Genomic DNA, 27,016 nt, shown 5'->3' on the forward strand with positions numbered 1-27,016 from the left:
TTCTCATTTCTGGCTCTCCAAGTCTCCCTTAGTCAGATAAACTTTATCTAATTTGCAGTTGTACAGGTTAAAGACAAGAAAGAAAAAAGATTGTATTTTCCAAAACTGGCTATATACATGCTCTTAGTTATTTTTCTCTGTGTCTCCCTAATGGTTAGCCTTTTGAAATGTAAAATCTGAGAACTGATTGTAACATTTTTGCTGAATCATTCATCTTCTAGAGCAATGGAAACTACGGTTTGTGTTGTGTGCTTAGTTGCTCAGTCGTGTCTGACTCATTGTGACCCCATGGACTGTAGCCAGCCAGGCTCCTATGTCCATGGAATTCTCCAGGCAAGAATACTGGAGCAGGTAGCCATTCCCTTCTCCAGGGGATCTTCCTGACTCAGGGATGGAACCCCGGTCTCCTGCACTGCCAGTGGATTCTTTACCATCTGAGCCACCAGGGAAGTCTGGAAACCACAGTTTTATTGTCTAAATCAGAAAGGGTAACATGGCCTAAAAAGTAGAATTTTACCTGGCTACGAAACTTTTCAACAAAACTTACATCGAACTGAGCAAAATGATTTAGGACACAAAGAAGTCACCTCAACACCCCATCCTCAGAAGAGAAAAATATATCAACCAACCACTTCTCAGTAAAATTCACAGAAAAGGGAAGGGGGAGGGAGTGGGGTGCTTGGGTATACTAAGCCACGTTAATAATTTGCTAAAAGTTGTCTTGATTTTTGACCAAGAAAAGGACCCTTCTATTCATCCTCGTCAAACTAAGGTTGAGTCCTTAAGACAGGACTTCAGTACTATACTGTGTTATTTATTTCAGATTTTTTAGGGTCAAGTCTGCAGAATGTTGCTTAATAAGTGTTTACTGAATCAACCAAAATAACAAGATTAAAGCAGCTGAGGATTAACAGTTCTGAGGCCCTGTCTCCTAGCTCAGAGTCGAGCTGATAACAACACTCCACTTCAGAGACAAGATACCACCATGAATAATGACCTGTAACAAAGATCATATTAGCTCTGCTGTGGCTTAAAGTAGACAGTGCCATCTGTCTTTTGTCAGGTTTCCCAGAATCTGACTTCCTGTGTGTCTGCATTGGGAGAATGCCAGTTCAGGGAGGGCTTGGGCAGTCTCACAATGCCAACTCTTGCTTTTATCCATGTGTTGGGCACATGACTGGCAGTTTGTGCCTTGTGCAATTGAAGGAAGAGAAGAGGGATTGTAAATGTTTGAACATTAGCTCTTCTCCTGGTCTGGACTGCAGGAGGCTCAGAACAGCACAGCTGTATGACGTAATTTTGCCACACAGCTACCAAGTAAGCTGGACACCTCACTCATCACAGCTCACATGTCTTATTGTAGAAAAGATATTGGGAATAGTTGGTTAAAGAATTGAGAGGTTTAGTTTCTTGTTGGACTGTCACTATCACTAACTTGACTTGCAATTAGGGGAATATTATGTAATCTCTCTGCTTCTTTATGTCTATGCATAAGAAAAGCTGGACACACTTTTGTCCAGCTGTCATTTACTTACAGTGTGTTTGTCATTTACTTAGAGTTCCACTTATCATATGATTAGGGGTTTACTTTTACCAAACATGTAGACTTTGGGACTGTCTGGAGTCTAGAGCTCACAGTACAGGGCTTTATGAAATACAGTGCCTATGAGAAGCTTCCCCTTGTACACAGAAGCCACAGAGCTGCCCTGAAGCACTGAGCCACTGTTGGCATACATGGTGCTTATCATGGGCTTCTCAGACAAAGCGTTCCGGATGCGAAGTGCCTGTCAAGAAAGAACATTCATTAGTATAAGAACAAACAGCTGTCACAGACATTTTCTTTCCCAAACACTCCAGAATGTGTACAATTCTCAGAAATCAGTAAGTTAAAATCTGTGCATCTTCAGTCTTTTTTTTTTTTTCTTATTCTAATGAAAGTATTAATGTTTCTAATCAAGTGAGCTAGTAATCTCACATCAGCCCAATTCCTTAACAGATGGTTTTCACAATTTTGATAGCTCGGGCATCTCTATAGAGACAGGTAAGAACCATGAATGCTCTTATCTAATTGAGTGTACAGTCTTCCTTCTGTAGAAAGGGCCTTGCCTTTCACTGGGCATACAGCATGGGGAGGTAAATGTGGAGCAAAATAATGAAGGGATAGCGAGTTAGCTAGCCAAACCAACCCAGAACCAGTGGATGGTAGTTTTCACAGCTGCAGCCCCCACTCAGGGAAGCAAGCATAAAGAATGCACACTCTGGAATTCTGGCTGACACGACTGCCTAGTCCTATTTTTGATCTGCAGGATTAACACTCTTTAGTTTGCTAATCAGTAAATATATAAACACTCAGGTTTCCAAATAGCTTGGATGAAGTTCACTCAATCAGGACATGATATGAATTAAAGAAACCCAAGTAGGAGTTCATGAGTCTATATTGACATCTCTTATTAAAACAGAGTTTAGTAGAGTTTTTTTTTTTTTTAAGTTCCTATCTTCAGGAAGATCCTACAACTTTATCTCAGGTTTGTTACATGGAAATACTCAAGATGGAACTCATGTTGTAAACATTAGCCTCAACCAAAAATAAAGGGTATCAGAGATTGTGAAGAAAGAAGTCTTACCTAAAGTAAACAAATGATTAAACTTGAAAATGGAGACATGAAAAAGAGTCTAAGCAATTTTCAAATCATTCTATGGATCATATTTTCTTTTGTTCTTTTAAAGCAGACATTATTGTTGGGCATTTGTAGAAAAGTTAAATGTATCACTTTGTGAGGCACACATCTGAGGCTAGGGTAGCTGCTAGTTCAGGGTGACATTCTTCAGGGTCCAGTCTCAGACTGTACTTTTTATGTTTTTTGATGTTTTGTTTTTTGTTGTTGTTTTTGTTGTTACTGTTTTTTTGTCAAGAAGTTGTGACTAGAGTATTCCCTGGAGGTCCAGTGGTTAGGATTCCACAATTTCACCACCAAGGGCATGGGTTCAGTCTCTGGTCTGAGAACTAAGATCCCACAAGCTATGTGGTGTGCCCCCCCCCCCCCCCAAAAAAAAAACATTGTGACTAATTTGTTAATAAAAGGAAAATTTTTTTAATTTTTATTTATTTATTTTTACTGTACTGCACAGCATGTAGGATCTTAGTTCTCCAACCAGGGATCAAGCGTGAGCCCCTGCATTGGAAGCACAGAATCTTAACCAGTGGATTGCCAGGAAGTCTAAAGAAACAAATTTAAAAAAAAAACAAACAAAAAAACTAAAGAATAGCAATTTTGGAAGCAGTATGTTCTCTTTACCCACTGGACCAATTACCAGGGTGGCATTTGAGGCTCAATTTCCCCAAACCCCAAATCTGGATTCAACCATTATATCTTTGTTAGAATCTTACCTTCTCAGTGAGGTCTGTCTGGGTCTCTGTATTTAATAAGACCTGCTGTCCCTCTGTTCACAGCAGTCCTGATCCCTTTTACTGTTATGCTTTTTCTTCCATAGAACTTTTCAACTTCCAACTTACTATTAATATATAATTTACTTATTTCTGATGCTTATTGTTCATTGAATGTCTCCCTCCCTAACAGTAGGGATCTTGGTATGCTTTATTTTCTGATATATATTCTAAGTATGAGAACAAAGCCTAGTGTATTATAAGTGCTTAGTAATTTTTGGAAATAAATCTCTCATAGTATGTGTGCCAAGAATTTATATCTGTATTTAAATTCACTAGAGATTTTTTATTCTTAAGCATAATGCTATAGAAATTGCAATACTTTATGCTGTTGTTTTTAATGCCATATAAAATTCAGTGGTGTATGATATTATCTTAGAAGAGATTTAAAATAACATCTTTAAAATGAGACATTCTTCAGCACTATCATATGTAATAGAACTGCTGGCAAAATCTAATTTTTTTTTGAGATTACAGTCATTTAAACCAGGGTTCCCCAATTCCCTGGGCCACGAACTGGTACCCATGATTCCCAAAAACAAGTATAGCCTTTGCATGGATGGGATATGTTGTTTAGCACTGATGGTTAACGGGCACCAGGTGACTTGAAAGGGTTAATGGACTGTATCTCCCCAGCCTGTCCCAAATCTTACTCTTTCCATATGCAGAATTTGTTCAGTTCTGGAACATCAGATATGGCCTGCTAAATTCTCCCAAGTCACCTCCACACATTATTTGTTCCTGCAGCTTTCCCTTGCAGTTCAGGTAAGTCTAAGAACTTACTTCTGACCCTGGAGGATCCTCGGTGTTATACATCAGCAGCTTGAGAGCATTAGGATGGCATCCTGCCAAAATATCTCCCGTGTCAGGATCAACAGTTAAGTTATCCACTAAGGTGTCCAACTGGATTACCTTCCAACAAAGAGGAAGCAGTGAAACATTGTTCTGACTTTCATCCCTTCCACCTTCCTCCTACTAGCTCCTTCTGGCTCCCCAAATTGGTATTTTTGCTACTGAATTTTCTAAGTGCAAGCATAATGTCACCATCATTCTTCAAAAATAGTCTCATTTCCTTCATTCAAGAAGTACATTCCCAGGTCAAGCTTGGGAGCTAATGGAACATGTTGTATGGGAAACCAGGGTACTCTTACCTTGAGTTGAGTTAAATCCCAGTTGTCATGTATTTTCATAACATGAATGTTCTTATCCGATGCATCAGCTACATAGATATACCTTTGAAGTAAGCAACATTTACATTTAAGCAAGTAATAATGAAAGATGACACTGACTCTTATTTTGGAAAAGAGGTTTACAAATTCACAATAGCTCAACATGTCCGTGCAATACCTTGCTAAACCACAGTGAAAGATAATGGAGTAGTATGTTTAATACTTTTGAAGTACTTTAATAAGCTTTGAATATGAAATTTGATGAAAGGCAATGGAATTGGTGTTTCCAAATGACACTCAGGCTCAGTCTCATTAGTTAGAAGAGTCACACTTTATTCTTTAAATTGAATGGAGATAAGTGGATCTCTTATGAGGCCAATAGATTCTATACTTCTAGTGCTTGAAACTAGTGCTTGAAAAGAGGTAGCAGATGATCATGAAACTCAATCACAATCATTTTTAGAAAGAGGAAGAATGCTTACAATTGTTTTCCACAGGGATCATCTCTACTTACTATCTTACCATTACATTTAATATTCATGGTACTCTTCTTTTTAAATAATCTTCCATTTTAAAACACTTTAAAAGAATGTTTCTCATAAAATTTTATACTGCATAAAATAGCATTTCTCATAGAAAAGTCTGCTGTAGTATGAAAGGAAGTCTGCCACTTATACAATCACAGTGCCCAGTCTAAGTTGGGCCTCCCTGTCTAATAACTTTTGGGTAACTGAACTTAGTATAAGTTAGCTCAGTTAAAGTCCTTCTGGCCTCATAAAGAATAGAGCTATTGTGCATTTATTCTTCTTTTTAGTCACACAAGAATTTGGAACAAACTATGCCTGCCCGCCTATGTCCCTACCCAGGCTATTTTTCTACCACCTGTCCCGGATGTCTAGGAGTCCACCAGTACCCTGGGCCAGGGGGTAGGGCAGAGCAGTCCTAGGTACTGCCCTGACAGGCTGGGGCAGGCTGGGGGTGCCTCCTATCCCAGCCAGCCTCCTGTCTCACCTAGCCTCCCATGGCCAGAAAGATGGGGCCCTTGAAATTTAAGGAATTAAGATAATAATATTAACAATGATGAAAAGAAGTCTGGGCCACAGAGACTTGTTTTCTCCTGAAGCCCAAGACCCACCTGGCCTGTGGCCATGCTGGATACCCACCTTGGGACCAGGCACCCATCAGCCCACAACCCATGGCCCCAGACCTCTGTAATTTTATATAGAGTTTGAGCTGAAGCTTCATTTATTTAATCCATTTTGTTAAACAAGAAAACATATATCCTTTTTCCTCTTTAAAAAAACAAAAAAGAATTTGAAACAAGGACCTCATATCCATGAGTCCAAATCCTTCATTTTGTTGGAGGAGCCTTATGTGCTCAAGGGCAGTGGTTGGCTTAAGATCACACACCGAGTGTGAGCCCTAGCCACACTGGATCCCTGCACACATGTATTGAGTATGTAAGCCTCAAGAAGTAACCACTTCTTCAGAGACAGAGTCCACAAGAACATGAGGGTAAACAGTTGAAAATTCATAAAAGAGCTTACTTCTTGTCTAGTGAGAGTGTAATTCCATTGGCAGAACTAAATCCTCTGGCCACCACTTTAACCTCTCCTGGGCTGTAGAAAAGCACCTGAGTCCAGTGAAGATCCATGAACAACTCTAATAGCATCAAGAAGAAGTTGGTCAAATAGCGGTCTCTGGTGGCATAGAACTGTTCTGGTCCGAGAACCACAATATCATTCACACTAAAATGAAAAAAAGAGAGAGAGGGAAACCCAACAAACCATGGACTAATTAAAATCATGAAATCTCAAAGACCAATAAATTCATCAGCTTGAAGAACTGTACAAGAACTAGTCTGGATTAAAGAATTCCACAAAGAGGACATGACTTTTCATTGCCCTGATGGGTTTTCTTTTAGCCACTTGTCTCACTCTTCCCTTCCATAGGAGTCAGCAAAAACAGATAAGTTTACAGATAAACCCCAAATCTAAATCTGGTGACTTTTGAATGTTAATAGTAGTTATCTGTGGTGGTCATCATGCAGTTCACGAGTACTTCTGGTTCTCTTCTTTCTTGAACTAGGCTCCTCCGTGCCCTTGGAGTTAGGCACAGCCATGTGACTTGCTCTGGCCAATGAAAATGAAATGATATATTAGCTTCCAAGATGGGAGGCTTTGAGAGCCAGAATGCTTCCCTCACTCTCCCACAGTAACCAGCAACTTTTCTGATAAACTGTGTTCCTCTCTTAGGGTTCTACATGCAGACACCATACAACTGACTTCCTGAATCTACAGTGGACATAGTATGAGTGAGAAGACAAAACAGCTTCATGGTTTGAGCTGTGAAAGAGTTAGGGTTTTTCTTTTCTATTATTGCACCAAGACCCAGATCAGTCTGACCTTTATATTTTCTCTGCATAGGTGGGATTATGAGTGTTATTCTCTCTTATTTATATTCTTCAATACCATTAAAAAATTTAAATGAAGCAAGTCTTACTCTTACAACAAAAGTCAATAAAAACAAAGTCAATTCCATTTTGGAAAAGAAAAAGATGACTTGAAAAAAATGCAAGGAAAAAAATTGAACTTTGTGTGTGTGTGTGAAGCTCCTTTAGGCAGCAACTTTGTAAAATACACAATATTGTCAATAAGTTTAATGTGCCACCCCTTCTCGTGGTATACATGATTTTTAAATTTTTTATTTTATATTGGAGTATAGTCAATTAACAATGATGTTAGTTGCAGGTGTATAATAAAGTGATTCAGTTACACCCATACAAGTTTAGACTTAATTTAGGAAAAAAAAACTTTTGGATGAATCAGGAGCTACTTTGAGGTTTTGGTGCATAATGATTTCCCCAAGTTTGTTGGGCTTGTCTTTTACTTGTCTTTTAGGTCTCAGTTTACACAGTCCTTCTTCCAAGAGGTATTGCCCAACACCGTAGATTAAGTTAAACTTCCTCATAAAATGTCCTGAAGCACTTTCTTCCACCTCTTGAAATGCCTTGTCATTGTGTTTATCAGGGCACCTCTCAAAGTCCTCAAAGCCCACCTGCTCTGTTCCAGCTGGCACTGCTTCACCCTGCTCTGCATGGGACCTGACAGAATTCCACAGTGCACCCTTCTAGTGCCTTGCCCATGTCTGTTATGGGCCTCTTACTCCTACTTCCAGGCTTCCAGATTGATATCAAAGCACAGGATATCACCAGATTTGCCTTGCACCTGAGTAAGGAGCTATGTGCAGGAAATAACAACCCTTGAAGCAAACCTTTGACTACTGAAAGATGGGGCTGGTGGATAAATTCCTCTTCCTTTCTTATCTTGACTAGACTGTCTTGAAATGATGCCTATGTTGCTTATTGGAGGGTAATCCCATGATTTCAAGTAGTCAGTTACACTTAGCAGTGGCTGGCTTGACAAATATATTTACTATAGACTCTCTTCTGTATCAGTTTGCAGTTTAGTCACTCAGTTGTGTCTGACTCTTTGCAACCCCATGGACTATAGCACGCCAGGCTTCCCTGTCCATCACCAACTCCCGGAGATGACTCAAACTCATGTCCATTGAGTCGGTGATGCCATCCAACCATCTCATCCTCTGTCATCCCCTTCTCCTCCCGCCTTCAGTCTTTCCCAGCATCAGGGTCTTTACCAGTGAGTCAGTTCTTCACATCAGGTGGCCAAAGTATTAGAGTTTCATCTTCAGCAGCAGTCCTTCCAGTGAGTATTCAGGACTGATTTCCTTTAGGACTGACTGGTTGGATCTCCTTGCAGTCCAAGGGACTCTAAGAGTATCTCCAACACCACAGTTCAAAAGCATCAATTCCTCCGTGCTCAGCTTTCTTTATAGTACACCTCTCACTTCCATAAATGATAACTGGAAAAACCATAGCTTTGACTAGATGGACCTTTGTTGGCGAAGTAATGTCTCTGCTTTTTAATATACTGTCTAGGTTGGTCATAGCTTTTCTGCCAAGGAGTAAGTGTCTTTTAATTTCATGGCTGCAGTCACCATCCGCAGTGATTTTGGAGCCCCCAAAAATAATGTCTGTCATTGTTTCCCTATCTATTTGCCATGCAGTGATGGGACCGGATGCCATGATCTTCGTTTTCTGAATGTTGAGCTTTAAGCCAACTTTTTCACTCTCCTCTTTCACTTTCATCAAGAGGCTCTTTAGTTCTTCTTTGCTTTCTGCCATAAGGATGGTGTCATCTGCATATCTGAGGTTATTGATATTTCTCCTGGCAATCTTGATTCCAGCTTGTGCTTCTTCCAGCCCAGAATTTTTTGTGATGTACTCTGCATATAAGTTAAAGAAGCAGGGTGACAACATACAGCCTTGACATACTCCTTTCCCCATTTGGAACCAATCTGTTGTTCCATGTCCAGTTCTAATTGTTGCTTCCTGACCTGAACACAGATTTCTTAGGAGGCAGGTCAGGTGGTCTGGTATTCCCCTCTCTTGAAGAATTTTCCACAGTTTATTGTGATCCACACAGTCAAAGGCTTTGGCATAGTCTCTTCCGAATAGTGCTGCTGTAAAAAAATTACCACAAGCTGGGAGGCTTAAGACAACACAAATTTGTTGTCTCATTTGCTGTCTGTCTTCTTATAAGGACATCAATCATATTAGATTAAAGGCAGGCTCTAATATAGCCTCATCTTAACTAATTACAACATCCTATTTCCAAATAAGGTCATGTTTTGATGTATGGGAGGGGGATTAAAATTTCAACTTATCTTTTTGAAGGGACACAGTTCAACCTATGACACTCCCCTTCCCCTGCCTCAGGTTGGTCTCTGACTTTCGTATCGTGGGCTGGTCCTCCCTAATAAATGAATGGTGTCTCAAGTTATCCCTCCGGCTCTGCTGAGGAGCTATTCCCATGAGGTGATGTTGCATTTGATCCTCACAATCACCAGGTAGGTAATCAGGCCTATGAGAGAATCCCCATTTTGCTTAAGAACACTGAAGCACAGGTTAAGTTGTTGGTCCACAGTTTCTCAGTTACCTTGTGGCAGTCCTAGTCCCCACCATGCCTCAGAACCCAATATGAGGCAACATGGGAAAAGTTAACAATGTTAAGTTCTCTTACTTCCTCTCCTCTGCTTTTGTTGCCCCCTAATTCTGTATGGAGAAATTAAAATATGTCGTTGTGAAAGAGAGCAAAGGAGAGATGAACTTCATTCCTTTGCTTTCCCTACTCTTCTGCCTGATGCGAAGATGGACCTCTATTGTTTTAGAACCAGTCTTTTGATGCTGAGTCTGTTTTATCAAAGACTCTTCATAGTTCATTATAGGCTCGGAACAGGCAACCTAGCCCATAAAAAAACTTAGAATTTTTCTCTAAGATGTTCACCACAGTGAGTAAGAGCCCAGCTTTGAATTCAGATGGGTCAAGGTTTACACCTAATTCAGCCACTTACAAGTTATGTAACTTGGGGAAGTAACTTGGCCCCAAACTGCTCTAAGTCTGTTTACACCTGCCTGTCATTAAAGGCAGTTGTGAGAACAGGTGGATCAGGTATTTTGGCACAATGCCTGGCACACAGTCAACACTTGATAAGTGTGAATTTGTATATGTGCCTACAGGCCTTTTTTTCTTCCTTCAAATTCTACTTTAAAGCTCTGATTGAACAAAGGAATGGTCCTTCTGGAGGCTGGTTATAACACCCAGTGGGTGTGGCTTTCAGATTACAACCTACTAGGACAACTAGAGGGTATGGGTGTTTAAAGAGCCCTGTGGCAAGTACTGCACTGTTGTGTTACCGAGGATGGAATTAGAGCTTGGGAATCTAACTGAGCACCTTTATAGGATTAAAATGCTTTCCAAAAGTTAGAGATATTCAATACTAAATACAGCAATTTCTAGTGAGGTGCTGGGCAGTGTCACCATGGGAACCTTTAGAAAGCTTTAGGAAAAAAAAAACTTCAAAACAAAAGTTTAAGACAGCCTGCTGAATTTAGAGAAGAGCTGACACTTATCCTACTCAAACTCTTCCAGAAAATTGCAGAGGAAGGTAAACTTCCAAACTCATTCTATCAGGCCACCATCACCCTAATACCAAAACCTGACAAAGATGCCACAAACAAAGAAAACTACAGGCCAATATCACTGATGAACATAGATGCAAAATTCCTTAACAAAATTCTAGCAAACAGAATCCAACGACATATTAAGAAGATCATACATCATGACCAACTGGACTTTATCCCAGGGATGCAAGGATTCTTCAATATCTGCAAATCAATCAACATAATACACCACATTAACAAATTGAAAAATAAAAACCATATGATTATGTCAATAGATGCGGAGAAGGCCTTTGACAAAATTCAACATCCATTTATGATAAAAACCTTCCAGAAACCAGGAATAGAAGGAACATACCTCAACATAATAAAAGCTATATATGACAAACCCACAGCAAACATTATCCTCAAAGGTGAAAAACTGAAAGCATTTCCCCTAAAGTCAGGAACAAGACAAGGGTACCCACTCCCACCACTACTATTCAACATAGTTCTGGAAGTTTTGGCCACAGCAATCAGAGCAGAAAAAGAAATAAAAGGAATCCATATTGGAAAAGAAGAAAAACTCTCACTGTTTGCAGATGACATGACCCTATACATAAAAAAACCCTAAAGACTCCACCAGAAAATTACTAGAGCTAATTAATGAATATAGTAAAGTTGCAGGATATAAAATCAACACACAGAAATCCCTTGCATTCCTATACATTAACAATGAGAAAACAGAAAGAGAAATTAAGGAAACAATTCCATTCACCATTGCAACGAAAAGAATAAAGTACTTAGGAATATATCTACTAAAGAAACAAAAGACCTATATATAGAAGACTATAAAACACTGGTGAAAGAAATCAAAGAGGACACTAATAGATGGAGAAATATACCGTGTTCATGGATCAGAAGAATCAATGTAGTGAAAATGAGTATACTACCCAAAGCAATCTATATATTCAATGCACTTCCTATCAAGCTACCAGTGGTATTTTTCACAGAGCTAGAACAAATAATTTCACAATTTGTATGGAAATACAGAAAACCTCAAAAAGCCAAAGCAATCTTGAGAAAGAAGAATGGAACTGGAGGAAACAACCTGCCTGACTTCAGGTTCTACTACAAAGCCACAGTCATCAAGACAGTATGGTACTGGCACAAAGACAGAAATATGGATCAATGGAACAAAATAGAAAGCCCAGAGCTAAATCCACAAACCTATGGACACCTTATCTTCAACAAAGGAGGCAATCTTTCTAAGAAGTGGTGCTGGGAAAACTGGTCAATGACTTGTAAAAAATGAAATTAGAACACTTTCTAATGCCATATGCAAAAATAAACTCAATATGGATTAAAGATATAAATGTAAGGCCAGAAACTATAAAACTCCTAGAGGAAAACATAGGCAAAACACTCTCCATCATAAATCACAGCAGGATCCTCTATGACCTACCTCCCAGAATATTAGAAATAAAAGCAAAAATAAACAAATGGGACCTAATTAAAATTAAAACCTTCTGAACAACAAATGAAACTATAAGCAAGGTGAAAAGACTGCCTTCAGAATGGGAGAAAATAATAGCAAACGGAGCAACTGACAAAGAATTAATCTCAAAAATATACAAGCAACTCCTGCAGCTCAATTCCAGAAAAATAAATGACCCAATCAACAACAGACTGGTTCCAAATAGGAAAAGGAGTACGTCAATGCTGTATACTGTCACCCTGCTTATTTAACTTATATGCAGAGTACATCATGAGAAAGACTGGACTGGAAGAAACACAAGCTGGAATCAAGATTGCCGGGGGAAATATGAATAACCTCAAATATGCAGATGACACCACCCTTATGGCAGAAAGTGAAGAGGAACTAAAAAGCCTCTTGATGAAAGTGAAAGAGGAGAGTGAAAAAGTTGGCTTAAAGCTCAACATTCAGAAAACAAAGATCATGGCATCTGGTCCCATCACTTCATGGGAAATAGATGGGGAAACAGTGGAAACAGTGTCAGACTTTATCTTTTTGGGCTCCAAAATCACTGCAGATGGTGACTGCAGCCATGAAATTAAAAGATGCTTACTCCTTGGAAGAAAAGTTATGACCAACCTAGATAGTATATTCAAAAGCAGAGACATTACTTTGCCGACTAAGGTCCAGCTAGTCAAGGCTATTGTTTTTCCTGTGGTCATGTATGGATGTGAGAGTTGGACTGTGAAGAAAGCTGAGCGCCGAAGAATTGATGCTTTTGAACTGTGGTGTTGGAGAAGACGCTTGAGAGTCCCTTGGACTGCAAGGAGATCCAAACAGTCCATTCTGAAGGAGACCAACCCTGGGATTTCTTTGGAAGGAATGATGCTGAAGCTGAAACTCCAGTACTTTGGCCACCTCATGTGAAGAGTTGACTCATTGGAAAAGACTCTGATGCTGGGAGGGATTGAGGGCAGGAGGAGAAGGGCACGACTGAGGATGAGATGGCTGGATGGCATCATGGACTCGATGGACGTAAGTCTGAGTGAACTCCGGGAATTGGTGATGGACAGGGAGGCCTGGCGTGCTGCAGTTCATGGGGTCACAAAGAGTTGGACACGACTGAGTGACTGACCTGAACTGAACTGAACTGAATCAAAAAATGGTCCAAAGAACTAAACAGACATTTCTCCAAAGAAGATATTCAGATGGCTAACAAACACATGAAAAGATGCTCAACATCACTCATTATTAGAGAAATGCAAATTAAAACCACAATGAGGTACATTTCATGCCAGTCACAATGGCTGCTCTCCAAAAGTTTACAAGCAATAAATGCTGGAGAGGGTGTGGAGAAAAGGAACCCTCTTACACTGTTGGTGGGAATGTAAATTAGTACAGCCACTATGGAGTACAGTGTGGAGATTCCTTAAAAAACTGGAAATAGAACTGCCATATAACCCAGCAATCCACTGCTTGGCATACACACCAAGGAAACCAGAATTGAAAGAGACACATGTACCCCAATGTTCATCGCAGCACTGTTTATAATAGCCAGGACATGGAAGCAACCTAGATGTCCATTAGCAGACAAATGGATAAGAAAGCTGTGGTACATATACACAATGGAATATTACTCAGCTATTAAAAAGAATACATGTGAATCAGTTTTAATGAGGTGGATGAAACTGGAGCCTATTATACAGAGTGAAGTAAGTAAGAAAGAAAAACACCAATACAGTATACTAACACATATATATGGAATTTAGACAGATGGTAATGATAACCCTGTATGTGAGACAGCAAAAGAGACACAGATGTAAAGAACAGTCTTTTGGACTCTGTGGGAGAGGGAGAGGGTGGGATGATTTTGGAGAATGGCATTGAAACACATATAATATCATGTGTGAAACGGATCACCAGTCCAGGTTTGATGCATGATATAGGGTGCTCGGGGCTGGTGCACTGGGATGACCCAGAGGGAAGGGATGGGGAGGGAGATGGGAGGGGCATTCAGGATGGGGAACACATGTACACCCGTGGTGGATTCATGTCAATGTGTGACAAAACCAATACAATATTGTAAAGTAATTAGCCTCCAAAAAAATAAATAAAAAATAATAAAAATAATAAGACAGCCTGCTGAACTAAGAAAACAAAGCACACAGCAGAGGCGCAGAATAAATAGAAATGCAAAATAATTCCATACCTTTTGAGAAGTTCGTGTCTTATAGTTTTCAGGTATACCAAAGAACGTTGTTGTTCCTCAAATTTAAATATCTCCACTGTGGAGTCCATGTGGGGATGATTCACAACATAAAGATACACAGTTTGGTCTAAATTGGAAAAAAGGCATAATTTCCGAGAAGTTGGCTTCTATTTCAACTATTTGAGACATAGTATAGAACTTGATTATGTCCAGGGATTTTTCTTATACACATCTGGTATCTGATCCCCACAACCCATCTAATGTAAGTCAAACAAATGCCAGAATCCCCATTTTATTGAAGAAACTGACACTCAGAAGGTTAATGACTTATGAGCAATTTTACCAACACCCAGTGGCAAAGCCAAGCCCAGATATTTCTGCAGTGCTCCCCTCAGCCTCACCTGCACACCCTCTCTAACAGGAAGATGCAGAGCTACCACGGTGCATAAACATAGGTGTGGTTTCCCAAAGTGGCCCTTCAGCAAACAGAAGTGGGTGGAGGCAAGTGAGGCTTTTCTGAGAATTCTTTTCTGTGAGAAGAGCCTACATTGCAGCACACATTCAAGAGGTGTCAGGCCAGCGTAAACATATTAAAATAAACACCTCCCAGTTAGAGAATGAACTCCTAACACAAGTCACCCTACGTGAGGCTGCAGAAACAGTATTTATTTGTGAACCCAATGGATGTGAAATGTAAATATGAGTGTAGGAGAAGATAGATTAGCCAGTTCTAGGATATAGCCAGCCTCAGGAATGTTCTGCTGTCTGTTCTCATACTGGAATGTGAACTGCTGCGATGTGAACCAGATTAGGGTACTCTGGCTTGTCAGAGTAGTCTTTTCTAACTTACCAGGAGCTCTAAATCAGATGAGCTCCAGAGTTTGAAAAAACCTGGGCCCATGCTTCCACTCAGGACTGGATCTGCATTCATCTCCTCAGTTCCCTTCTTGGGGTTTCCAGTTATGCAGTGGAGCAAGCTGGAAGCTGGAGCTCTGAGATGTGGGGCTTATCCTTAGGGCCCCGGAAACATATGGGCAGCATTATCTGAATTAAGGAAAAGTGCTCCCTCACAGATGAACCTTTCTTTTGGTCTGACCCAACTCTGTTCCAGGGACTTGACAGAACACGAGAAGGATTTAGTCCCCACGTGGCCCTTCAACAAGACACTCTTGCTGGTCACAGCATGAAAAATATATGTGCTGCCCCAGCTTTAAGACCTTTTTTTCATTTAAGAGATGCCTGGTGAGAAGACTTTTGTTCTCTATCTTCTCATGCATGCCAATTTATGTATAATATTTTGGCCTTGTGAATTAAATACATAATTAAGGGAGGTCACTAACAAATAAAATAAGATATTAATAATGATACACTCAACTTCTGAAAACCTGATTATATGCCTGAGGATTAATCAGTAAATGGTCCTATCTTAGAAAAAACAACTTTCACTTCTGAGAGTGATGGGAATCGTATGATGAATTTTTAGAAGGGAGTAACATGACCACATTTCCACAGAAAATAACTACTTGCTTATAAAATGATTTGAAGTGATAAAAGAGGGCAGTTACCATCAGGGGCCACCTGCAGAATCTAGGAAAGACATGCTGGGGACCTGGACTGGGATGGTGCAGGGAGGATAGGGAGAGGTGAGAGGCTTGGAGAGCTCTGTGAGGGGTGGATTGGACAGAACCTTGTAAATAGTCGCTTTAATGGGGCAGGGAGAGGAGAAGAGTCAAGGTTGGGCCCAGTGTTTTATTTTGAGGAATACATTATATATGAAGGTAGTTTATGAACTGAAGAACAATAAAGACTGTTAGGTACAATTATCTTTTAAATAAGAGCTTGCTAAGCAAATACACATCATATATTATTATAGATTTCAGGGGAATATTAAACTTAGTAAAAGACCCTGATGCACAGAAAGATTGAAGGCAAGAGGAGAAGGGGATGACAGAGGATGAGGTGGTTGGATGGCATCACTGACTCAATAGACATGAGTTTGAGCAAGCTCTGGGAGATGGTAAAGAACAGGGAAGCCTGGTGTGCTGCAGTCCATGGGGTCACAAAGAGTTGGACATGACTGAGTGACTGAACAACAACAAAAATATCTTTGAGCTATTTATTTATTTATTTATTTTTATTTTTTTTATTTTTTTTAATTTTAAAATCTCTAATTCTTACATGTGTTCCCAAACATGAACCCCCTTTGAGCTATTTAAAAGGTACCCATTTATTTAAAAATTAGCATGTCTCTATTGGTTCAGATGAAAGGAATGTAACCTGGATAAGTGGACTGAAATAACTATTATTTATTTTTTTGTTTACTGAAATTACTCTAGCAAATTTATATTTAACAATGCATTGTAACTCCAGTATGTAATTGGAAGAATTAAAACACCATTCATTCAAAAATTTTGATTTGCAACACTTCCATTTCTCCTCCTTTTCATGTCATTACTACTAGAGAGGTTTCATTCTTCTTATATTTTACATGATCTGTAGCCCCACAAATATTTAAAAGTTGTTAGTCTGGACTTATACACTGTAACGAAAAATAATATTATTTTAAAGCACATATAATACAGTGTAGTCATAACTATGCCCTGCTTTCTGTGACAGCTTTTTTGAGATTTAATTCACTTGCCATTAAACTCACACTTTGAAAATGTACAGTTTAGTGTTTTTAGTGTATTCACAGAGTTGTCTAGCCATAGCCACTATCTAGTTCCAGAATATTTTCATCACCCCCCCAAAGAAACCCCATATCCATTGGCTGTCACGCCCCATTCCCCACTCCCCTGAGTCCCCGCCAACCATGAATCTACTTTTTGTCTCTATAAAGGTACCTGTTCTGGACATTTAATATAAACGGAGTCATACAGCATGTGGTATTTAGTGACTGAATACTTTCACTTAGGGTAATGCTTACAGGGTTTATCAGCACTTCATTTATTTTTATTGCCAAATAATATTCCATTGTATAAATATACCACCTTTTGGTTATGCATTCATCATTTCATGGGAATTTGGATTATTTTTACCTTTTGCATATTAGGAGTAATGCTGCTATGACTATATGTGTGTAAGTTTTTGTATGAACCTATGTTTTCAGTTCTCTTTCATATGTGCCAAGGAGTAGTTTCTACAGCATATGGTAATTCTAGATTTAACATTTTGGGTAACTGCCAAACTGATTTCAAACGTGATTGCACCCAATCCCACGAGCAAAGTGTGAGGATGTCAACTTTCTTACATCTTTGCCAATGCTTGTTATTGTCTGTCTTTTTTATTGTAGCTGCTCTATGGTTATAAAGTGGACTCATTATGGTTTTGATTTGCATTTCCCTAATGACTAAGAAGAAGGCAATGGCAACCCACTCCAGTACTCTTGCCTGGAAAATTCCATGGACGGAGGAGCCTGGTGGGCTGCAGTCCATGGGGTCGCGAAGAGTCAGGTACAACTGAGCGTCTTCACTTTCACTTTTCACTTTCATGCACTGGAGAAGGAAATGGCAACCCACTCCAGCGTTCTTGCCTGAAGAATCCCAGGGACGGGGGAGCCTCATGGGCTGCCGTCTATGGGGTCACACAGAGTTGGACACGATTGAAGCGACCTAGCAGCAGCAGCAGCAGCAGCAGCAGCAATGACTAAGGATACTGAGTATCTTTTCATATGTTTATTGACCATTTGTATATCTCTTTGGAACAATCTACTAAGATCTTTGTCTTTTACCTAATCGGGTCTTTTGTCTTTTTGGTTGAGATGTAAAATTATTCATATATTCTGGATATAAGCCTCATCAAATATCTGATTTGCAAATCTTTCCCTCTTACTCATTAGGTTGTTTTTCACTTCCATGGTGGTGTTTTTTTTCTTTATTTAGTTCATCTTAATAGAAGTGTATCACCTGGTAAACCACTTTGGTATTTTATTATTTTTTAATAAACTTTTCACTTTTTCTTAGAGCATAGCCAATTAACAATGTTGTGATAGTTTCAAGTGAACAGCAAATGGACTCAGCCACACACATATATGTATCCATTATCCACCAAACTCCGTCCCATCCAGGCTGCCACACAACCTTCAGCAGAGTTACCTGTGGTATACTGGTTGTATCTTTTGAAGATTTTAATTTTTGATCATGTCTAATTCATCTATTGTTTTCTTTTATGTTGTTTCATAATGTCACATCTTCACTTTCACTTTTCACTTTCAGACATTGGAGAAGGAAATGGCAACCCACTCCAGTGTTCTTGCCTGGCGAATCCCAGGGATGGGGGAGCCTGGTGGGCTGCCGTCTATGGGGTCGCACAGAGTCAGACACACCTGAAGCGACCTAGCAGCAGCAGCAGCAGCATGATGTCACATGATTATTTTCAAAGGGCCTTTAGTTTATATGTTAGATTTCTGAGAACAACATTCAGACTGGTTTTGATGGTGAGATGAGAAGGGAATAGGAGAAAGGGTTTGATCACAATCTAGTCTTCCCCTCTTTCATACAATTAAAAAATGTTTTGATATACATTTATTATCTCACAAATATATACATTTATGGTAAAATATCATCTTCCCTCCTTTGATATACATGCTGGGTAGTTTGAGGATGAGTGGTTTGTATTTCCCTCATTTCCCCCTTATTCTTAAGCATTCAGGTTTTACCTTTGTCAATGAAAGTACTCATTCCATGTGGATTAAAGGATGCTTTGTCAAACCCATCACTGATGTTTAATTCCTGGACCCTAGGGTTTTGCCCATTTAAATCCATCAAGAAGATTCGTCCTGGCTCATCTGGTGCAAAGTCTGGCATGCCTGGATATTTTAATCCCTTTAAGAAACAGAGAAACAAAAATGTTCAAAGCTCTAAATTTCTTTTATAGATTTCTGGGATTTTTTTTACACTGTCAGGTGTTGCCATTATCTGATTTGAAGGATTACCAGTGTCATCCAAGCCATTGGGAATGGGAATATGGGAAGAATCTATCTTCAGTTTTTAATATATAGAGAGGAGGTTCAGCCAAAGAGCATAATACAAGAGAATAAGCTGAATTACTTTGTTTGAGTCCCTTAACCTGCCTAAGCTACAGGTTACTCATTTATAAAATGTGGAAATTAAAATATTTAATTACTAAGGTTCTTTCTAGTCCTGGGGTGTATGGTTTCATTGCACTGCTCCCACCCTCAGTTCAGTTCAGTTCAGTCGCTCAGTCGTGTCCGACTCTTTGAAACCCCATGAACCACAGCACACCAGGCCTCCCTGTCCATCACCAACTTCCAGAGGTCACCCAAACCCATGTCCATTGAGTCAGTGATGCCATCCAGCCATCTCATCCTCTGTTGTCCCCTTCTCCTCCTGCCCTCAATCTTTCCCAGCATCAGGGTCTTTTCAAATGAGTCAGCTCTTTGCATGAGGTGGCCATGAAACTGGTTCTCCTATTAATTCTTAGCTGATCCTACTCTTTGTTGTTACATAATATAACAGTGTAGGGTGGGAGCATTGTTACAGCCTGCATTGTTGTATTATGTAATGACAAAGAGTAGGATCAGCTAAGAATTAATAGGACAACCAGTTTCATTGAATTGACTATTTCTGACCTGTTTGGTTCCTAGAGATTGGTCCAAAGATTTGAATGTGAATCCTTTTCTCCAAATACTGTAAAACATTCATTCCAGTAACTTGTACAGTGGCTGTTTCTACTGGAAGGACCAGGTGTTTATCAACCAATAATAGGTGTCCTGAATGTATTGGACCTTTGCTGCATCCGAGGTCACTGTGTCAAAATTTAGGATTGGTTTATTCTCTACTAATTATAAAACTCCGCCTACTTCCTCCTTGTATCCTTCCTCTATCACTCTGATGTATGTAAACATCAACAACCTTGTATATTTTCTTGTACACTCATGTCTACTTATACCCAGTTTAAATTCTTTCCTTCTCTCTCTCTTTCTTTCTACTCTAACTTCTCCCTTGCACTCTCTCTCCCCTTCCTCCCTCCCTCTCTTACACACACACACACACACTCTTACTCATACTATTCTTGGCCTTTCCATTGCCTCACCCCTGACCTCTGGGAGAGTAGGTCTTCAGTTCCAAATTTGGTGTTGTTGAGTCACTCAGTTGTGTCCGATTCTTTGTGACCCCATGGACTACAGCAAATAACTCTGCCTATATCTTCAAACTTTTCTCAGAATAGTCATTCTATGCTTAAATCTTATGAGAAACCTGGCTTTCCTCAGATAATACAAGCCACTGAAGCCCATTGGTGGAAGGGCTATTCCCTCTATCATTCACCCCCCTTAAGTGACCACACCTAGAGGACAGATCAGCATGCCCCTGTTGTTGTTCAGTTGCTAAGTCATATCCGACTCTTTGCAACCCCATGGACTGCAGCAGGCCTGGCTTCCTTGTCCTTTGCTATCTCCAGGACTTTGCTCAAACTCATGTCCATTGAGTCGATGATGTCATACAAACATCTCATCTTCTGTCATGCCCTTCTTCTCCTGCCCTTAATCTTTCCTGGCATCAGGGTCTTTTCCACTGAGTCAGCTCTTCTCAGCAGGTGGCCCAAGTATTGTAGCTTCAGCTCAGCATCAGTTCTTTCAATGAATATTCAGGGTTGATTTCCTTTAGGATTGACTGATTTGATCTCCTTGCAGTCCAAGGGACTCTCAAGAGTCTTCTCTAGCACCACAGTTTAAAAGCATCAATTCTTTGGTGCTCAGCCTTCTTTATGGTCCAACCCTCACATCTGCACGTGACTACTGGAAAAACCATAGCTTTGACTATGCACACCTTTGTTGGCAAAGTGATGTCTATGCTTTTTAATACACTGTCTAGGTTTGTCATAGATTTTCTTCCAAAGAGCAAGTGTCTTTTAATGGCCCTGAGCCATGCACTTCTGCTTCCAGACCTCGAATCTTGCCATCATCAGTTAAGAGCCTGTCTTCTAAGAAAGACTCACTCTTTGCTCATTGCTTCCTTAACAAATTATCTATCAAGTCTCTTTGCCCTGTTCTAGCTTTTATATAGGGCTCTTGCCTAGAAAATCCCATGGATGGAGGAGCCTGGTAGGCTGCAGTCCATGGGGTTGCAAAGAGTTGGACATGACTGAGTGACTTCACTTTCACTTTTCACTTTCATGCATTGGAGAAAGAAATGGCAACCCACTTCAGTATTCTTGCCTGGAGAATCCCAGGGATGGTGGGCTGCCGTCTAATGGGGTCACACAGAGTCGGACACGACTGAAACGACTTAGCAGCAGCAGTCTAAAACCAGGTTGAAAAACTCTATGAAGTTATCATCTCAACTTCAACCATACATTTAATATTCTTTATCAATATTTGTGTTTATTCTAATATGTGAATTACTGTGTATCTCTAAGTATCTATTCTGGATTTATTTCATTATCTTCCATAGACCACACCATCTTTCTGTATTCTCAGTGGATGACTTTACCTCCTTTTTCACTGAAAAAAAAAACCCATGCCATTCAACATGAATTTCCTCATTCCCTCATTTCTACCTCAGTTTATTCTTCAGTTTTATCAATTCTCATCCTTCTCCCTTCTTTTCTAAGGAAAGAATATCCTTCTGTTGTTAGTTAATTCTGTGATCTCTAGGGTCTGTCTTTAGAATTCACCACTCATTCTTCACCAGTGTCCCCTTCTTTTACCTGAAAAATTGCTCATTTCTCTTTCCCTGAAACAAATATTTTCCAACTTTACTACTTCAAATAGGCATTTTTCTCACCTTCCTTCACTGTCAAATTTCTTAGAAACATCACTTGACCTTGTTGTCTTGGTTTGAATTGCTCCAACTCTTAATTCTCTGGAATCCATATTCTACCAGTTTGTAGAAATACCTCTATAAAGGTCATATCAATGGCCTCCAAAATGTCTTATTTAATAATCCTTCTGTATTTCCTTATCTGTGTCTCTGTGGCATTTGACACTATGGTAGAACTTTTATTTCTTATCAAAAAACCAAAAGTAGAATTTCCAGATAGAATTACTGCTTCCTTTCCTGCCCTTCCCTCCCTCTGTCCTCATCCATCCCTTCCTTTTCATTCTGCACTCTTCCCTTGCAGAGCTCATTCATAAGGTTTCATTTATTTCTTCCATATTAGTAAGTATCAAATATACACATTTCCCTGGAGCCTCTCTATGGAGCCCTAGCTTGCATCCCAACTTCTTCCTAAAGGCAGCTCAAAATCAAGTGATCAAAACCAAAATCATCTCTCCTCAAATCCTTGCTCTCATTTGTATCTATTCTCTATTAAGGGAATCACTGCTCTCCCCAGTATCAGGCCATACAATTGAGACTCCAAATCTATCCTTTCCTTCATAGTCAATTTGTCACTAAGTCCAATGGCAAAAATAGTGGTGACATTGAGGGAAGGATATCAGAGACACCCAATTCTTCCCATTTTCACTTGAGGTAAATCTTCTCTTTTCATATAAGGAAAATTAAGCCCAGAGAAGTGAAATGCCTAAATCACTCAGATCATTAGTTGTACAGTGATGTACAACTTTTTGCCACACCATAAAGAAAGGTTTGACAGTAGAGAATATTATATTGCTCAGGAGCGCTGCTCAGGGCAGAACCCCACAGCAAGTACAGTGGGAGCTTGGAGGAATGTGAGGGCACTGCTGACTGGTAGAAGGATCAGGTGCTCTGGAAATGGAAATGATCTGATTGGGGAATAAGGGTGGAGCATGGCCAACAAACATGGCCTACAGTAAGTGTCACGATGAATGAAACTCTTTACATATGCTTGGTTTTCTGTTTAAAGCAGTTAGGTAAGAATCTTGGCAAATGATTGCAATTATTTTGATACCATTCACCCCTGAAAATGACAAAAATCACCTAGGTGTGCAGGCATCTTATTTCCACCAACAGACTACAGGTACGTGTGGACAAGCATTGCACTCCTCCATGGCCCTCATTTACCAGTACGCATATTCAGTAAGCAGTCAAGCCCCTATGTATGCCAGATACCTTGGCAGGTGCCGCATGGCAACAGACACTCCAAAGTCCTAGTCTCAAAAGGACTGAAATCCAGGGAGGCAGCACCAAGCAAGCCAACCAGATATGGGGAGGCATCTAAGACCCTACCCACAGGGAAACTATGGGGGCACAGAAGAGCCACCTTGCCCGGAAAGATATGAGGGATATTCCTGAGGAATTAAAGTTCTCCTGCAGTGAGCCCTCATAGGGAACTAGGAGTTAGACGGCAACATGTGAGGAAGGGAGTAATCTTGCTGGCAAAGAACATGTCAAGTCTCAAGGTAAGGAAGCAAATAGCCTGCTTGGCACCTCTAAATAGACTAAAAATATCTATCACACAGAATTACTCCCTAAATCAGCAGCTTCCAAACATGTTCTAGGATGGCAGGAAAGGGCAGTAGGAGGTGATCAAGAAGAACAAGGACTTGAATTTATTGCAGTACAGCAAGATTAAAAATAAGCAAAGAACATTATCCTTATCCTATAAGAATGAGTTGTTTGTTATTTTGCAAAAAGAGCTAACGTTTCTCATAGAATTATTTGTGATGAAAATCTCTACTTGCTGAACAACAAGAATTCAGTACACTTACCTCTAGTGAAAATATTAATAGAAAAGAAATATACAGTAGGAACTGCACATCTCCTAGCCATAAAATAATTGTTTTTAAAGGTCTGTTGGGCATCACATTGAAAACCTAAATTGACAGTAGGTTAATTTAAGTCAACAAAGAAAAAGCTTTTCTAGACAGCTTTAGTTTTTGGAGGAAAACTAAAGACATAAAATCCTTTCCACCCACCTACCCTAACATATACCACACCAGCAGCAATTTAAAATGCATATTGACTATACACCCTGACCATACTGAAGAATTTAGAAATTGGGACCATTAAAAAATATTTTATGGGCCCCCCTTTTGGCCAAAAAGACATAGATTTTTAAAATGTATTATTTGATAGTATTTTATTGGCCCAAATGGAATATTAGAACATGAAATTCCAGCAATCAGAATTCACATTGGAAATGTAATTAATACCTACTTTTTTCAAAATCCTAAGTCCCACTCCAAATTGTAACTGATTTAACTAAGCATATGATAATTTTCAATATTTTTACAATATAACATTTTAATTAGTTGAAGTTCAGTCCTTCTCATAGCTTCCTAATCATCCCCAACCTGTGAAGGTGGTACTGGAAATAAAATGCATGTGTTTCCCTACTCCTCTTTGAAAGAGCTTTTCTTTAAATGCTGAGGAACCTAAGATGGAAATGCTCTTGGGAAATGCAAAGAAATGCAAGATGGTTATGAACTGAGTAACAGGGCTAACATTGACTCTGAAAACTTTTACTGAGTTCCAAACTCAGGCAGGCATGATGAGATGAATACCAATTAGTAAGAAGATGACTTCCAGAAGCTGAGGCTCAGCCAGAAGGGCAATGGTGAGGATGGATAGCCACAGAGCAAATCTGGAGCCTTGTCTAGGAAGTGAATGGAATTCAATATACACTTATCAGCACTCCCCTGGGTATATAACTGCCCAAGATGGGGTAGGCAAGCCTGGGCACTTCTGTCTTGCCTCAGTTAGCCTCTGGAATCCCATTTTGGTGCTTTTAGTTGACTAGTTTACACACAAGTGGGACACTTGAGTTGGTGACACTAATGTTCTGTCCATACAGCTGTTGACTTGCGCATCTGAGGAGCATGGGAAATACTCACACTGGAGATGAAAGCCAGCCCACTAGGAAGGATATCAATATCTTCAGAGCCATTTTCTATAAAAAAAAAAAAAGCTGAGGATCAGAAAGATGCATGAATGGTGGCTTAAAAAGTGATTTCACACACAGTCAAGACTTTGAACTTCTTTTGGAAACTACCTTAACTTTTTGAGCTATTTACTTGGGAAATAATATTAACTTTCAGGAATCCTACAGGCATGCTGCTCTCCAGGAAAACCTGAGCCAGGTTCCTGAAATACTAAATTATTCTTTTTTTTTTAAGAAGGCCATTTTCAGGAGAAAAAAGAAAATAAATATAAAATAAATTCATATTCTAGATTTATTCTTTAAATAAAAACCCCTAGAGCATGTCCTAAGAGATTCAGCTTTACTTGCCACACAAGACAGATCTATAGACCAAGTGATAACATTTGGAAAGCCATCATTGTGAAGGTCACTTAAAGACTTCTCTGCCAAGTATTTCTCTCCTCTGACTTGTTGTTCAGTTCAGTTCAGTCACTCAGTCATGTCCAACTCTTTGCAACCCCATGAACCGCAGCACGCCAGGCCTCCCTGTCCATCACCAACTCCCGGAGACCACCCAAACCTATGTCCATCGAGTTGGTGATGCCATCCAACCATCTCATCCCCTGTCGTCCCTTTCTCCTCCTGCCCTCAAACTTTCCAAGCATCAGGGTCTTTTCCAATGAGTCAGCTCTTCGCATCAGGTGGCAAAGTACTGGAGTTTCAGCTTCAACATCAGTCCCTCCAATGAACACCCAGGACTAATCTCCTTTAGGATGGACCGGTTGGATCTCCTTGCAGTCCAAGGGACTCTCAAGAGTCTTCTCCAACACCACAGTTCAAAAGCATCAATTCTTCTGCACTCAGCTTTCTTTATAGTCCAACTCTCACATCCACACATGACCACAGGAAAAACCATAGCCTTGACTAGATCTTTGTTGGCAAAGTAATGTCTCTGCTTTTTAATATGCTGTCTAGGTTGGTCATAACTTTCCTTCCAAGGAGTGAGCATCTTTTAATTTCATGGCTGCAGTCACCATCTGCAGTGATTTTGGAGGTCAAAAAATAAAGTCAGCCACTGTTTCCACTGTTTCCCCTGTTTCCCCATCTATTTGCCATGAAGTGATGGGACCGGATGCCATGATCTTAGTTTTCTGAATGTTGAGCTTTAAGCCAACTTTTTCACTCTCCTTTTTCACTTTCATCAAGAGGCTCTTTAGTTCTTCTTCACTTTCTGCCATAATGGTGGTGTCATCTGCATATCTGAGGTTATTGATAACTTGTTGAGGCCTGAAAAATCTATTGTTTTCTAATCATATTGGCATATTATTAATTGTTCTCTGTTATAAAAGCAACAGATCATACACAACATAAAGCAACTAAACTCCAATTTTAAAAAAGCAATAAATCCTAAGATGAGCTGTTGGAAATAAATGAATTTGGAAGATTTTACTTAGATCCTTTTCTCACTGAGAGATGGTCATGGGCATTTTTCTATAGAAAGAAACATATAATGAGTAAGTTATGACTGAGAACAGGATGAAAAGGAGATTTGCATGTTTTCTAGCAGGGAGGTGGACCCACATATGATGTATTCCCAGGCAGGCAGCATTGAGGATGCAAGCAATGGTTATTGAATATGGCAAATGGTTATTTACAAATCTGATTGAAATGATGTATCAAAACCACATGCTCTTCTTAAAAATGTGATGTTCAAGCTCTCCCATTAGGAGGCTAGGTCTGTATCCTCTTCCCTTAACCCTGGGTGGACCTTTCTAACTGCTCTGACAAATTGCATGAGGAGGAAGTGATGCCAGCTGACATACAAAGTCAAGTTATAATCAAACCTGCCATTGCTCTCTCTCTCCAAGCATGTGCCTTGTGAGCCCTGATTCTAAATATAAGAAGTCTGGCTACTTTGCAAGTACAGAGGAGAGACTGTGGAGAGACCACATGC

At 39.8% G+C, this 27,016-nt stretch overlaps 1 protein-coding gene across 1 annotated transcript in view; it reads right to left on the reverse strand.

Annotated features, from left to right (window-relative positions):
- Positions 1-451: 451 nt before the first annotated feature.
- The window catches only part of PON3 (paraoxonase 3), a 35,116-nt gene continuing 8,551 nt past the window's right edge, over positions 452-27,016 (reverse strand). Inside the window, exons 3-9 of the mRNA XM_052638495.1 lie at positions 25,037-25,092; positions 18,977-19,142; positions 14,320-14,446; positions 6,162-6,362; positions 4,597-4,678; positions 4,229-4,357; positions 452-1,784 (exon numbers count right to left, since the gene is read on the reverse strand). Of these exons, the coding sequence (XP_052494455.1) occupies positions 1,626-1,784; positions 4,229-4,357; positions 4,597-4,678; positions 6,162-6,362; positions 14,320-14,446; positions 18,977-19,142; positions 25,037-25,092 (920 nt within the window). The 3' untranslated portion in view covers positions 452-1,625. The remainder of the gene's footprint in view (positions 1,785-4,228; positions 4,358-4,596; positions 4,679-6,161; positions 6,363-14,319; positions 14,447-18,976; positions 19,143-25,036; positions 25,093-27,016) is intronic.

This window comes from Budorcas taxicolor, chromosome 4, assembly GCF_023091745.1.
Source record: "Budorcas taxicolor isolate Tak-1 chromosome 4, Takin1.1, whole genome shotgun sequence".
NCBI lineage: Eukaryota > Metazoa > Chordata > Mammalia > Artiodactyla > Bovidae > Budorcas > Budorcas taxicolor.